The sequence below is a fragment of the Equus przewalskii genome, chromosome 25 (genome assembly GCF_037783145.1).
Source record: "Equus przewalskii isolate Varuska chromosome 25, EquPr2, whole genome shotgun sequence".
In the NCBI taxonomy this organism is placed as follows: domain Eukaryota; kingdom Metazoa; phylum Chordata; class Mammalia; order Perissodactyla; family Equidae; genus Equus; species Equus przewalskii.
Genome location: NC_091855.1, coordinates 17,076,746 through 17,093,079, shown reverse-complemented (window position 1 = coordinate 17,093,079; position 16,334 = coordinate 17,076,746). Strand labels below are relative to the sequence as shown.

Sequence of the window (16,334 nt, the reverse complement as noted above, 5' to 3'; positions counted from 1 at the left end):
ATGTTTCTCAGCTATTGGTGCAAGATGTTTAGGATAGATATTCCCAGACTTCTCTATCTGTAATGGCAACTTCATAAATCCAGAGATGTAAATCCTGGGGACAGTCCAAGTTACTCATTCTTTCCAGCTGCTGTTGCCACATGCTAAAAAGGAGTTGTGTCCTGAGTCAGACTTTCCATGGATGGAACTTTCAGCATCGTGTGTAACCTGGCGCTCTTCACAATACGCTACTCCCCTTACTCAGGGGGAGACCTCCTACCTGATACCCAAACCCAGCCCTGGACTCTCAGGGTCACAGCTGCCAACTCAGACCTACCTCCGTGGGGTGCAGTCATCATGCGGGGGGATAATGACCACCTTCACCGTGACGGATGTTCTCAGCAGATCGATCATCTGCTCATGGCTCAGAGTGGCCACTGCCACCTTGCAGATCTCCACCAGCCGGCTGCCCTGCCTCAGCCCTGCCTGCCAGGCATAGCCGTAGGGCTCCACGTCTGCCACGATGCCCTCGTAGTTGACATGGAAGCCGAGCTGTCCCAGCCCATTCCTTCGCAGAGTCATCTCCACTGATTCACAACCTTTTGACACAAACTAGACAAGGAAACAAAAGATATCATGGTTTAACGTAAAAGGGTCTAAGTGGTGGACATGGAACTGGAAAAAATGCTGCAAACAGGGTTATTTCTGAATACTCTCCTGCCAGCTGAAGAGCAGTCTGCCTATTTCCCCTTCATTAATCTCTATTCATTAGGCCAAAAAGAACATATTTGTTGCATCCAAAGAACTCAATGTCTTCACTGAAGTCGCAAAGAAACCTCTAACAGAGACCTACAGGGAGCTGGCAGCTAAGAGAAACCATATTCAGCTACTCATTCTGCCCTTAAAAAATTCAAGGCAGCAGATACTCAATCAAATAAGTCTTTTCAACAACTAAAGAAGACTGGCTGGGCCACATCATCAGTCACCAAGGCAGTGGGATCAGGTCACATGCAAATGGGGTTCTAATGCACAGTGTAATTGTGCCTTCTTCCACACATTCTAGTGCTTTTCTGAAAAATGCTGGCAAACCAGTGTGAGATAAACTCTGAGTTGCTTCACAGCATCAAGGGGAGTTTCAGAGTTGCTAATAAAACAGCAGAAGCTTCCATGACTTGGCTTGAGTTGGTAATAAAAGCTTTATGAGACAGAAACTGCATGCAGATAAGCGGAAGGAGAAGACTCACTTGCAACCTTTTGACAATCTCTTTGATATCCTCACTGTTAATGAAACTCTCCACCGAAATGCACTCTCCCCGCTCGTAGAAGATTTTGAGGCTGCTGTCAGTTGAGGTCCACCCTATCACGTCTCTGCAGGAACAGTTGAAAACCACGCTCTTGGTTTCCTGCTCGATGAGGACGATGAACTCATTGGAGATGCCTAGAAGGCAGTCTATCTCCATAGCCTTGTTGTAGTCTTTGGCACGGACGGCCCACACAATGGCTCCCATGCTACTGAGCTCGGCTCCTGGGTAGGGCTTAGATTTTTCCTTCTTCTTAGAGGCCAGAGAGATGAATGGGAACTTGCCAGAGGGGTCGATAGGGGTGTTGGTGACATTCTTTTCTGCCAGATCTTTCAGGTATTCCTGGCGGGTCCGAGTTGCCATGGCCCGGAACTTTTCCGATTTATGAGCAGCATTTTCTGCATTAATCACTTTGGCCAAAAGGAAGTCCCTGAACACATTGGACTTAGGGAAAGTGACCCCTTTGGGGATGGGAGGTCCAAAGGAAGGCACATCTCTGGACCTGGTGACAGCCACACTAAGAGACAAGGCAAAGAGAGAGAAAGAGGCATGTCAATATTTTTCAGTCTCACAGTAAGAGAATAAAACACACTTTCTCTAAGACAAACATCCCTCTCAGAAGGAACATAACTGTCACTGTCCCAAAAGAAACAACACACATTTCCGCTTAACATGAGCACATGTTTTCATTCAACGACATTTAGGGTTTACAGAACATCCAATTTTTTCTAGGCCAAAAAACCCCAAAAAGCTTAAAGTAGAAACTTTCTTTTCATTAACAGATAGCAAAGGAACCATAACTCCATAAAAAAGAGACTGACTGCAATATTCTTTATAAAAACCATTCTTAAATACCTACTGATTGTTTCCAAGGGGTGGGGAGGTTACTATAACCACATAACCTTTCAGAACAAGCATAGACTCTGTAAGAACACAAGTGTGGTCTCCATTCTAGATGTGATGGTCATAAGCAGACAGCTTATAATGAAAATATCAAAAGATGCATAACAAGAACAATAGATTCTATTTTTTTAAACAAATATTTTTGTTGGCCTATGTGTCAGGCATTATGCAACCAGATCAAAAAGCATAATTTTAAAATGAAAATTAGAATTTCAGTAAGTAATAAAATGATTACAATTTTTATGCTAACAGCAACAGTGCTTTCAAAACATATATATATATAGTGTGTGGGAGGAAGACTGTCGCTGAGCTAACATCTGTGCCAATCTTCCTCTATTTTATGTGGCTTAACGATGATGCTGGGTCTGCACCCGGGAACCGAACCTGTGAACCCCAGGCCGCCAAAGCAGAGTGCATGAACTTAACTACTATGCCACTGGGCTGGCACCAAAGTATTTTTAAACTGAGCTATTCATTGGTGCAAATTCTTTACTTTGGTATTTGATTCTGACCATTTATTTGTGAGAAAAATATTTTCCTTTTCCCATTCCTTTAAGCAAGACTGACTTAAAGAAATCCTGTTCCATGCATTTCTTCTGCATCCATATCACTAAAATTGGGCCTAAGAAAAGGACTTTATAATAACCTATTATTTTTAATCCCAAAAGAAAAAAATTCCTTTTCCTAAACAACAACAACAGAAGTTAAATGAAAACAGAGAGGTCATGTGTTTTCTATCATGTTCCAAGATCTTATTCCAGGACTCAGCAAAGTGTGAGAGGGTTGGAAATGATGATTTTAGCAGATCAAACATCCCTCTTTTCATAATATCTAATTACTTAAAAGTGAGTGAGTTATGCAAGTGTACTAAGTATTAGGGAGGCAATATGAAATCTGCTTCCTCTCAACTCCCAGAATGGAAAGAACATAATCAGAGAGTGTGCATCTTTCAAACTAAATGAAGAGCTCCGTTTCATTATTTTTTCTTTATTTTAAGAACGGTTTGTGTTAAGATATTTGGCTTTGCTTTTCAAAAAATGATTATTTCTTGTGAAAGAGGATAAATAAAAATCAGGAACCTCAGGATACAAATTACATATTTTGTCAGAAGATGCCACAGAATGGCCTATTTGTTAGTTTTCACAAATTTATTTAAAAAAGGGAAAAGACTACCTAGGTTCACTTCACGACAAAGAAAGGTGGCAAGTAACACTCCATTTTCTAACAGAAGAAGAGAATTCACAGAAACCTCCAAATGCATTACAGCCTAATTATACCAGTATTAGAAAGGCAATTTTTCTTGTCTATTGTGAACTGTCTGGCTTGAAGGCTGACAGCCGTATAATTTTAATTTGATCATGTTATTTTTTTCCCTTAAGTCAAGCAAAAGATGCTAAAATCCAGATTTGCTAGCTTGTCTAAGAGGAATCCTGTAAAGATCCAGAGATATTTAACATCTTTCATTTTTAAATTGGCAATTTCTTCTCTTGCTAATTTCACTTCAAACCATTATTCTTTCTCAAGAAACAGCTGTGATTTTACTTTAAATAGGGAGATAAAAATGCTTAGCAGGGTGCTGTCAATAGGAGCACCATCCATCCACTTGCCCCTTAAACTCACTGGCTTTCTACAGATCTATTTATTAACTGATAGAACTTTAGCAAACATATACTGAAAACCCACCAATAATTAGAAGCCTCTAGAACGAACAATGAGGGAAAGAACTGAATCCTTAACCTATAATTATCAATGATTCACCATGGTAGGGAGGGAAATGATACAGACGCTAAAATCTCTTTGCATCATTAGAAATAGAATCCTTGCTGAAGAAGATGAGGAAGATGATACCCTAGAAGGCTCTTTTCAAATGAAGGGTTTTGTTTTGGGTAAATCTAACTTTCAAGGTTTTCTACAAGGTTAAAAGCTCATTAATTTAGATGTGACGAATTCTGAACTCTTGATAATAAGGCCTGCTTTCAGCTAAGCAGAAAGAATATTTCTGCTTCTATAAGAAAAGAAGGCTTCCTAGAATTTCAGTTTGCTATATATAGATACTTAAGATGTATTAATTATAAATGGTTCTTGCTATTTTTAAAAGCAGATTCCAAAGGGCTTCTGCTTGGCCCCACATACGTCAGCCTTGTAGGCAGTACTGTATCTCCTTAGAAATAAGACCCTTTAAATTTATAGCTATGTCTTGTTTACTCAGCATTGTCAAGGACTGGGGTGTTCTACTCAAGAGGGTTATCTAGACGACAGACAGACAGAAGCTCAGGGGCTGGAACCGTTCATGGAAAGTCAGCACTGGAGGGAGAATTCAGTGCTCCTCAAACTCTGCCAATAAAATTGAGTTTCATCTTAAAATTCATCTCAATTTTGCATTCTACTTAGGATATCTGTGTTCATTTTAACACAAAAATATGTTCTCTCTTCAAAATCTTGGAGTACGACTGAGGGACCAGGAAGGTGTCCTGTATTTTACGCTGTCATTTGACATATCCCTGAACCTCCGTGTGAACAGCTGGTACAAATTCTTCACTTCTCCAGGAAACAGACTCAGAGAAGTGAAATGATTTGCCCAGAGCTTGTGAGAGAGAGCCAGGACTGGAATCTGAGCTTCTGGACAGCCAACAGCATGCTCTATGACAAGACCGCACTTATTCCCTCTAGGGGAACGTTTTTAAACCTCCCACTCTGGAGGTGCTTGCAAAAGGGACCATCCGCAGGAGTCACACAGCGGAAGAGACCACCCTAAGGCTGTTTCTAGTGGGTCTGGGCCTTCTAACAACCGCTGGCATCAAAGACCTTGGGCGAAGCAGCAGGTCTTGAGAACCAAAGCCAATTTCAAGTTGATACATGGGGCTGATCCAGAGACATCTGAGCAGAAGTCTCAACGGAAAAAAATGAGAAGAATAAGACTTTGAACTTCTGGAGCACCATGGAAACAGCAATAAAATAACAATTCCCAGCGCAAAATTTAAAAGGAAGGGGACTTAGCACTGAAACAGAAGAGGGAAGTTTCCCCTTCTTGGAGCCTGGATCAGACTGCCAGCTTGGGGAGCCTCCCAAGAAAGCAGACCTGGGCAAAGGGCAGGACAGATGAGCGCAGAACAAACGTGTGCCCATCATCCCCTCCCTGGGGAGCCTTTGGCTTCTAACAGCATTCACTGGCCAGCACTCACTGTGTACCTATTAGACGCTGGGCAGCGTGCTGATGTTGAGGATCAAGGAGGCGAGGTCACAGGCTCAACCCTCCAGAAGCTCACAGTGTGGTGGGGGCTACATTCAGTGGCTGAGGGCTCTCCTGGGGCGGCGCAGGGTGCTACCGGAAACACTTAGGAAAGGCACTTTAGTCCTGGGAGGTCAGGGGAACCCTCCCGGAGAAATGATAACAGGAATTCCGCAGATGAAGGAGGGGCGGGGAGGAGGTGTGTGTGAAGAGGCATTCCTGCCCCGAGAGCAAGCAGCAGGCAGCATGTGCGAAGAGGAGAGACAGAACACCGGATGTTCTGGGAGCTGTAAGGAGCTCCACAGGGCTCAAGAGGGAGGCAGCAGTCGGGGGAGGACTGGCAGAGGTGCCTCTGGAGGCTGAGACAGGAGAGGCCAGACCCACAGGACTCCATGCAGTAGTCTATGCCAGGAAGTCTGAACTTTCCCCAAAACGGTTTTAAGCACCAAGAGTGACACATTCAGATTTTTGTCTTAGAAAGGTCAGCTACATTGGACAATAGCGATGTTGATTAATTACGGCTTAGAATAGGCTTTCTCAAAGAAATTTCTACCACTTTGATTTTTTTCTTCCTAGTTGAAGCTTGCATATTTATTTGTTATATTCAAGAGAAGAAAAGAAGAAAGGCATGGACATTTACTGTGCACACACTGCACTCCCTGCCTACACTCGATACTTTGATGGGATTTTCAGCAGATGTCAAGCAACCTTCCACCTCACAGAAAGGGAAATTTAAGATCTGAGAGGTCTCACAATCTGGTCTGATTCCAAGTGCTTTTTGCACTACATCATAGTAACTCCTTTCAACATTTATTACACTTTAACCACTGAATATGGAAATCTTTCTGAGAGGAATAACATATATTTCCACCTTCCTAAACATAGTTACTGACCACAATTTAACATTTGTTTTGAAGATTCCGGTCATTATTATAACCACTTATTACTATACTAGTTTTAAAATTAACAATAAATCTTTAATTTTATCAAATAGTGAGTCAATGTTCCAATTTTCAATTGTTTAAGATAGCATAAGATTTTTTAATAGTTTTTTGTCAGAATTGGATCCAAATAAGGTCCATACCTAATTATTGCAATTAATTTATTTTATCTTAAATTTTCTTTTATTCTGTTAATTTCCTTTCACTTCTCTCACTTTTTCTTTTATTTCTTGCAATTTATTTGTTGAAGAAATTGGGCTGTTTGTCACACAGAATTGTCCAGAGTCTGAATTTTGCTGAATAGAAACACATTCTTCTGTCTTTTGTATTTTCTGTAAGGCGGCTTCTCTAGGGGTTTGATCAGATTCAGATTCAATTGGCGGGGGAGGGGACACGACTAATTCACGGGTGAGGCTGTGTTCTTCCCTTATGAGACAGACATTAGTCCCTTTTTGTGTTATGTGCAGTCTTTGATGATTGATACCTAGATCCATTAATTCATTAGTTGTTAAAAAAAGATTTACACTGTTTTTACAAAGCGAGGCCCTCAGGGGTGAGTGAAGTATATTTGGTGGTTTGCTCCCAAACCAAATGACCCCAGACAACTACACTGATTGAATTTGTATCTTTGAAGTGGATAACTTTTCTGCATCTCCCTTATCAGTAATCACTTAGTGCTGTTTTCAGTACATTCTTGCCACTAAACAGCTCCTTTATGTTTTTTACTTGTTGCTTGTAAACTGCTCTATCAACTGGGACCACACAATTCTACTCACCGTAATGACGCAAATAAAATAATAGAGACCAGAGGGCTCTCTTATCAGGTATGGGCATAAGCTTTAGTACACAGACTTAGCCATTAATTTCTGAGTTCTTGGCTATGTCTACTATTCAAGGTTATCTGGCCTCTGGAATTAGTTGGAATTAGTCAGTTTTTCCTATATAAACTTTCCAGTCCCCAGGGAGAAATAACACACATTATTTCAGGGCCTCATTTCTATATCTACTATAAGAATTGTTCTCTTTGTTTCCCTGCTGTATCTCAGGGTCTAGAATAATGCCTAGCACATATATGATAAGGGCTGTAAGGAACTGGTAAAAAATAAGTGGGTAACAATAAGCTCCAAATTTGTCTTTTTGAATATAGATTACCTTGCATGGTGACGTTGGGTAAATTTTCTTAAGACTCTATTTATACAGAGTTATCTGATGGCCTAGCACTCCGGGGGCCTCCACCGCCTAGCAATCTTTCCTCCAGCAGCAGCCTTCCTACTGTGCTTTCCACCCTCCTTCCTGTGTCTACACTTCCATATAGGCCACTGGCCACTCCTAGAATTCTCTTTTCCCCATTGAATTCCATCCACCTGTGCTTTAAAACATGCACCAAATCCCATTTTCTCAGCGAAAACATTCCTTACAACTTCAGCCTATGTCGACCTCACACTTCCTTGAGAAAACAACTTTTGCACCTTCCACGGTTCAGGCACCAAGGAGATGTCAGTAAATAAATGTGAGTGTTCCCAGTAGACAAAGCTGGGAACAAGGAATTTTAAATGAAAAAAGCATTGGAATTACCCTAACTACATCACTTAGGGGTAAAGTGATTTAAAATTAGATTCAAATAAAATTAGTATAAATCAACACATCTCTAAACGTTTCTACCAAAGTACCCCTAATAAAGGAGGCTTATAAATTCAGATCCTTAGTAGTTTGGGGAGTGGCTAGAGTATGGGAAAACTCAGAGGTATGGAAATTCTTCGAAGAGCCACGTGTTATCTTAAAATTCATATAAATTTTCGATACTACTTCATAATACATTTATTTTTCATGAAAAAATAAACCCCTTCACAGCCCTTTCCCCAAGCATTAAAGACTACAAGAGAGATGCTCTATTTACTCTGGGCCTCTAAACATCTCCTGACATCACATCCCTCAGGAAACACGCCTACCTCCGTTTGAGAAGGACTAAGAAAAACTAAACTACCTAAGTTTATCATAGGAAAAGATCACTACTTTAGGTTCTTGTGATTTCTTTCAGCGATGTTACAAAACAACTTGGATTTACAAAAGGCCAAAATTCACAGTTTATAAGCAGTGCATGGGGTCTTCAAACAAGCTTGGCCACTGGGAAATCCCAGACGAGCTCAAGTGTCAGGAGCAAGGGTGTTCAGCGTCCTCCTGCACAGACTCCCAGCATCACACAGTGGGGTTAAGAAGAAGGCTTCTCCAGGCAACAGATTACAAATGAGAGAGAGACAGCAAGAATCACGATTTTTCAAGGGGGGAGGGGTGAAAATAAAATGGATATCACCTCCTCATGGAGCAAAGGGCTGAAGGCTAAGACATCTTTCCTCCTCATCAGCCTGTTTAGACGTGCACTGGCCACATGTGGCTACTGAGCACTCAAAATGTGGCTAGTGTGACGAGCGAGTATTAAATTTTAAAAACGGACAATTTGGTTATTTGAAAGCTTTTTAAAAGCATATTTGGAACAACCTGAGTATATGAATCAATTTTTCCAATTGCAAATGTTATGAAATCTAAATACAGATACTTTCCAATCAAAATTGAGCGTCCTAGTTGAGATGAGCTGTAAGTTTCAAATGCACTCCAGATTTCATTGTCTTAGTCCAAAAAATGTAAGATATCGCAATAATTTTTAAAATTTAAAAATTACATGTTAAAATAATATTTGGCTATATCAGGTAAATAAAATATATTATTGGGTCAAAAAACATTTTTGTTCAAATTGATTTTACCTATTTCTTGTTACTTTTAAAAAATATGGCTTAGAAAATATAAAATAAATGTGTGGCTTGCCTTGCATTTCTATTGGACAGCACTTCATTCAGACAAAAGCTTTTAAAGAAGAATCTCTCACTTCTGTTCCTCAAACTTCCTAGCGACCACTCACAAAGGGTTTAACCTTCTGTCTACAAAGTAGCAGGAAATCCTTGGCATGAATCCAGCACAGAGCATGTTTCAATTGCTTGGGGTTGCAATGCAAACAGTTATCCATCCCAACTGTAGTCAAATGTTCGGTGCTTGTGCCTTCATTCTCTACCTGACCAGAGCAGAGACCACGTTCTTGACAAGAGACCTCGGATCTAGAGCTCTTCTGTTTGATTTCCACTCCCTGAGCCCAGGAAACTACAGACCTCCCTGGTCTTGGGTTGTCACAAAGACTTGGGCCCTGAGAAGCTCTGGAACAGCTTGTAGGTCAGCAGCAAGGGCAGCAAAGACCCCTGCCTCACATGGCATGGGAGAGAGGAGGGATGGCAGAGCGGTGAAGAGACTGGGCTCCAGAATCCGACTTAGCGCATTCAAAGTGAAACTGCCCAGGGCCAGCTGACCTGGGGCCGGTCACCTATCCCCGTGTGCTCAGGTTTCTTCATCTGAAAATGGGAATAAAAACAGTACCTACTTCAAAGGTTTTAAAAATTAAATGAGGTAACACATGTAAGGTGCCTACAATAGTGCTGGGCTTCTAATTAGAGCTCAACATATGTAGTTACTGTCTGGAAGGTGCAAGGATGGTGGCAGTCGCAGTAGTCCAAAGCAACCTCGACTTGTTTTGTCCCTGAACTTGCCTGCTCTATTCTTATATTAACATGCATCACATCTAGAATTAGAATTAGTCGTAGATCTCTTAACAAACCATGCATCAGTCTGTGTTGGTCATTTTCTCTGTGGGTGGCTATATTAATTCAAAAACAAATATCCGAAATTAACAAAGCCTAATCTTTCAAATTTTAGGAATGGAACGATATGATAAAACTTCATATTTTGAAAGGATAGATGCATACTAGAAACATCTTAGTAGTGCTAGAATAATCTTACACATCTTCTTGGCACTACACCCATGTCAACCCAGCATCACAAGCTCCTACCCTCTTCAACAGCAAACCCCTCCTGGATTCTTGCAAAGGCCTCTGCACAGAGATGCTTGAATTCTGATACTCACGAGACTAGCTCAACAAGGGACACTGAAACAAGTCCACCGAATGCTTCATAAAGCATAGAAATGCCTCTAAGGCGGCAGTCAGAAATGTTAAAATCAAGTCAGTCCTAAGCAAGGGTTTGGGCTTTTTAAAATAATAATAATTGAAAAAAAATAACCTCTTCCCTACTTATTATGAGCATTCTTCTCTGCTCTTGCCATGCCAAAAGCAAAATATAATTAGCAGTATGAGTAATGAGTTGGTGACCAGATGGTATGGAGAAAGGACACCACCTAGAGAGGAGGTGCAAATGGAAACGGCAGGTGTCTAACCAACATGTCTAGAGGATGTCAATGCCATCAGGTTACATCATGGTGTGAATTTGGACATCCGCATGTACAGTTTAAAGACAAAAATAAATAGCAATAGACTTCCCACTGCCGCTTCAGAAAGCAGGGCTGGGCGGTGCCCTCCCTGTGACCACCGGCCAATGCCCACCTAGCCACCACCGCTGCAGCGCAAATACCTGTAACAGACGCCATCCGTGCAGGGGCTGTGGACCCTGACGATGACGAAAACGTGCTGAAAGTGGGATCGGATGTTTTTCGGGCTGAATGGTTGTGCTCCAGGCTCTTGGAAAACAATTGTTACGATATCGTTTCCAATGTGCCGCTTCCGTAGGAGCTAAGAGAAAAAGTAAGCAAACGACATAAATGACAAAGCTCTGTTTTCCTCCCCAATTCCCTCATGTAACTGTCTTTAAAACATTCATTATTAATCAGTACATATTAGGGTAGGTAAGCTACACTGTATTGCCAGTATTTTAGCCTGTCTTATCATTCCTTCCAAGGAAGAATAAAGAGATGAATATGCTGAAGTTTGCATAAAATATATAGCCCACTCAAATAAATCTAACCAATATCTGGCATGTTATGCCAAGTTCCAGCATCTCCAAATCCTCGGTTTCCATAACAACAGTTTTGCTCCATTTTCATATAAGAAAGAAACTTGCCACAGGGAAGATTTTTAGAGATGAGAACGGCTGGAGTAATTACAACACAATTTATGTTCTGGTTTAATTAGCTTCAGTCAAAGAAACATGGCTAAGGTGTTTTCTGATCGACTTTTTCTGTCACAAGCTGGGAATGTGGAAATTAACAATATTCTAGAACACTGCAACAATTTAAAAGCGGGTTCAATTTCAAGTTTAAATAACTTCTTTAATTACAGTGAAAGCTGCTTAAGACCCCCTTCTGTTTCACATTAAACGGTGTTTTGGAAAGGTGGCTTTCAAATTTGGGCGCTCCAAATCCACCTAGGCCAGTGCCTTTTCAGGAGGGGTTTATTAGGTAGTTTACTTCAACAGTGTGAAGACAAATTGAAAAAGTTTGTATGTCTTATTTATTATATGGAGGCTCTTAAAAGGAAGAAAACAACTAAACGTGACATTCATATAAACCATCCATTAGACATAAGCTTGCATTTATAAAACTTTTTTCTTTTAGTTCTCCAGGGACATTAACTTACACAAATTACCGGTAAAATCAGTGACCTAGTACTGGCTGCCAGCTGAGAGAAACAACAGTCTTTTAGATCAGGGTTGAGAATTGGGAGTTAGAATGTTCAGGAAATGTACTTTTAACCTTAGGAATTTTAAAGCATCCCAAATTATCTTCTAATGAGGCAGCTTACTTCATTTCTAAACATATTATCAGATGTTATGGAAACAAAGGCTGGTCTGTATTGGTTGCTATACAAATTACACCCATTATTAAAGATTATTAATCTACTCAGGATGTTGGACATACCAAAAACAAATACAATTTGTCTATGTATTATGTCATTCCTGCACAGATGATGTCATTGTCTTTTTCATGCAATGCCATTCTTTCTTTGAAATATGGCATGATATGTAATATTAATGTCTTAATAAAGGACCCAAATAGAAATAAATCCATCTCACATTATATATAATGGAAAAAAAGATAGTATTTATAAACAAATTCTTGCAAAAAGATTTAAAAAAATGTTCTTTCCATTTTTTCCAAGCATAAAGTAATCTATATAGAAGAAATAAATTGTTTAGCTGGAGAATTAAAATTTCTTAATATGGAGCAGTACAATTACTCTTTTATTCTGATTTAGGACCATAATACTTTTGCCTTGATTGGACCCCCAAATTAAATAATTTAGACAGCTGTCCATTTAAATGCCACCTCGCTCCGCTCAGCACTTCAACTTCTTGGCGTAGAAATAAACAATTAATTGAATCTTATTACTAATCCCCCTCCCCCCCCAGGAATGAGGTAGAATAAGCCTTTATCTCCCCTTTACAGATCATTTGTTAATGTTCTTAAATTTTTTGTCTACTGACTGATCAGAATAACAAGTTTAGTATATTTTTTCTCAGCATGATGTTTCAGAGAAATCTAGAACTTGGAATTTGCATAAAACAAATTGCCAACAAACTCCAGATCAGGAAATTTATCTTAAAATAGGCTTATTTTGGATTTATAGCTGATTCACTGCTTTCCTTCCTATTTTTGATTACTTTCGTAATCTTAAGAGGCAAAACTGTGTTACCGAGATTTGTGACAACCAAATCGAAAGTGATGAAGTGTTAGATTGGATCCGGGTTCGGTTAAATTCTGTGGAGGATGTTCACTCAGCAGCTGGCCTGTGTTCTGTTAGTACGACAATCGACAACAACAAAATCTTTATCCATTTTAAGGTGAGAAGGAATACTGGACTGCTTGTGTTTATAGCAGTTATTGAAAGAAAGGAACGTCTGTTAGCTCTCTGGTTCTTTTAAACTTCAGTTTCGTATCATTTATTTTGAAATATTTTTTAACAACAACAACTACCACACACTCTGTACAACACTACTGCCAGCTTCCACTTCGCTCTGCAACAATCTGTCACTTCTGAGTTTCCACACTGTACTGTCTCGCTGACTACATTTTCGTAACAGGCACTGTGCTTTCAGATCTTAAAAGAAACTCTGTGTATGATGCACAGAAATGCAATTGTTATTTATGTTTCCTGCTATCTCCTGACGAACACGTTGAGAAAAAAAACATTTTTCTGAGATCCCAGTGACATTTATTTTGATTTTTCTCCAAGTTCGTAGCCCAAACCTCCTGTGAAATCTGAAACGAAACATCAGTACTTCCCTGCTTTGTACGCCGGCCTCTTGAGCTGAAACTTCGCCCCCTCATACGTGTTCTCTGCAACCCTGCCCACTCATCTAATCACCGTGATTTCAACTCGTTCTCTTCAGATTTCATGAAAACCTCAATCCCCGTGGGTGAAAAGCAAATGATTAATTCACAAAGCCATCCAGCTGGCTGTTACCCTAGAATTTGCGTCTCTTCATTTGTTTTCAGCTCATTTGCTATTCCTTACTTCCACAAAGTACACAGCTTCCTGCTGCTGTGACAGGTGCAACGTTAAATTTTGGTTTAAGACTTTACAAACTTGCCACTTAGGCTTCTGGGGGAAATGAAACAAGGCCGAGAAAACACAAATAATACAAGGATCTCTTACCTGCTGCTTGTTGTTGGGTGTGTAGGGCAGCATGGTAGAAACGTGGAACATGATCTCATAGTCTTTGTACGTTGTGTACAGCGAGTGGGTCCCGGTGGAGTCAGCTACGGTAAAAATACATAGATAACAGTGAAACGACTATAAGAATAGGAAAAACACTTCATTTACGAGAAATATCTCAAAAAACAGAAAAGGAGGGAAATAGTTTAGGATGAGAAGATGCTAGACAAGATCTAGTACAAGCCATTTTTTGTACCTGATCCCCTCTGACAGTCTAGCGAAGCTCATGATCCCTTCCCAGAATGACATGTGTAAGTGCATAAAATAAAGTATAGAAGATTTTACTAGAAATCAATTATATTGAAAAATACAGTACCAAAATAATTTGAAAGTATGAGGTAACAGCATAAAAGTCACATACATTTTAGCAGTTGGTCTAACAACTACTATAATTTTGAAGCAGTGATGTACATAAGCACTATTTTGAGATATCTCTGACAAGAACCAATATGAGATGAAAATACTTGTGCTTTCTATTGGCAATAAAATCAGAGGTAGAGCTTATCACACGATAGTCTGTTGTCTACATTCATAATTGAAGGAAATGCTAAAGTTCAATTAGGGGCCAGTGGAAATAAATGTAAAATATGTTCCATTCATGTTCACAGACCCCTGAATTCTGTCCACAGACAATAAGTTAAGAACACCTTTTCCAATACTTCTGACTCAAGCAACAGAACTCTTTTGTCCTTCACAAATATATGGAAATTTAACAAGACTGTAACACTGAATAACAAAGGTATTAGAGCAACGTCCAACAATTTTTTAAGACTGAGTGTGTTCCGTTCTCCCCTTCCTTAAGGAAAAACAACCACCCCTCAATCATTAACAAATCAGTGTGCCCATAAATACCTGGAAACCAGAGAAGAGACTTACTAACTGCCCAAGTGAAAGGGAGGATCTCTAGACTTGAAGGACCTGGACTTAGAGGATGCTAAAGGGACAGAAGGGCATTCATTCTGGGTGAACTCAAGCCTCCATCAACCAGAATGTTGAGGAGCAAAACACTTTAGAGAATGAGGCTGCAAGAATGCAGCCTCTGGCTATACCAAAAGGCAGTAGTTCTCAAAATTCAGTGTGTAGGGAGCCACCTGGAGAGCTGGTTTAACAAGGGGATTCCCATGCCCCACTCCCAGAAATACTGCTCAGTGGGTGTGGGGGACGGCAGAGGAATCTCATTTAACAAACACTCCCAGATGACTGCAATGCAGCAGCTCCACTGCCCTCAGGCACAGCTCCAAGAATAGACCACACGATGGCTTGTAGACAGACTCGTAAAGATGTTCTAGAGCAGAGTTTCAACCTTGAGCTTCTTGGAGGATCGTAATTTTGAAGCCGACATAAAATGCAAAGGGTAAAGGTAAATGCAAGCTAAAGGGAGAATAAAGCGAATGCTACTTTTCAGTAACTGCAAAAATAGGTATCAACATACAGCTCCCCAAGAAAAATATCTCCTAAATGTTAATGACCACCACCACAAAAAACTACAAATTACTGCAATAATGGAACTATTGAAGAAGACAGGCCTTGAGTACGAAGAACTTATCTATTGGTAAGGACCCTTGCTATAAATAACCCTAGAACTGATTAGCATATTTTAAAACTTTAAAGTGAATGTGTCAGCTTTGACGTGTACTTACATGTTTCAAGTCAATTTTAAGCAAAATTAATGAACCAGAAAAAAGATTATCATCCAGTATTCATTTATTACATTTTGCTTTATTTGTTTGTCTAATTCTAAAAGGATTACCGCCAGAGAGGAAAATTGAAGTGAGGCACCCTGAAGAGAATTTGTGTTTCTACTTCTAGTCCCTTCTTTCCTCTGCAATGATTCACTTCACATAATGTATGCTGCCTGACCAGCCTTTTTCTGGGAATCTTTGGAAACTCCAGTTTTGATGACAATTTTAAATAGTTTCAAAGTTTTTAGAGATGAAACTAGAGCCAAAACAATGAAACTTTCATTTCTGAGACAAGAGGAAATCCAAAATCCTGGAGTTATTAGGCACATAATAGAATTGCTCAACTTTACCAGAGAGAATGGAAAATAAATGTTTGCTATATTCTCTAAAGAAAAAAGCATTCAATGTTGTTATTATTATACTTTTAGTGACCGTGAAACCCTGAAATCAGGAAAGATTTGATAGAATGACAATCAAGAAAACGCCAATTAGAAAAAATGATAAAATTCCTTTTCTCTCTGGTTGAAGAGAATACATATTGAGTAATTTCTAAAGAGAAAATATGCTTGTAGAAGAGGGATGGAAAGAAGATAATGCTACTTCATATCTGTATGGAGCTTTAAAGTTAAAAAGCAAATTCAGGCATCTTATGGGTCATCTTAATAATAACATGATTTGCCTCCAAATGGTACTACTAGTGAGTGGCATACATTCACTAATACAGTCAGTATTCTACTACACTAAGTCATAGA

General features: G+C 39.8%; 1 protein-coding gene across 48 annotated transcripts in view; it reads right to left on the bottom strand.

Annotated features, from left to right (window-relative positions):
* The window catches only part of SIPA1L1 (signal induced proliferation associated 1 like 1), a 360,404-nt gene that overhangs the window by 72,545 nt on the left and 271,525 nt on the right, over positions 1–16,334 (bottom strand). For all 48 annotated transcript variants that reach the window (XM_070593958.1, XM_070593937.1, XM_070593976.1 and 45 more), the window contains 4 exons: positions 13,841–13,944; positions 10,821–10,978; positions 1,224–1,797; positions 317–591 (listed from right to left, as the gene is read on the bottom strand). In XM_070593958.1, the coding sequence (XP_070450059.1) occupies positions 317–591; positions 1,224–1,797; positions 10,821–10,978; positions 13,841–13,944 (1,111 nt within the window). The remainder of the gene's footprint in view (positions 1–316; positions 592–1,223; positions 1,798–10,820; positions 10,979–13,840; positions 13,945–16,334) is intronic.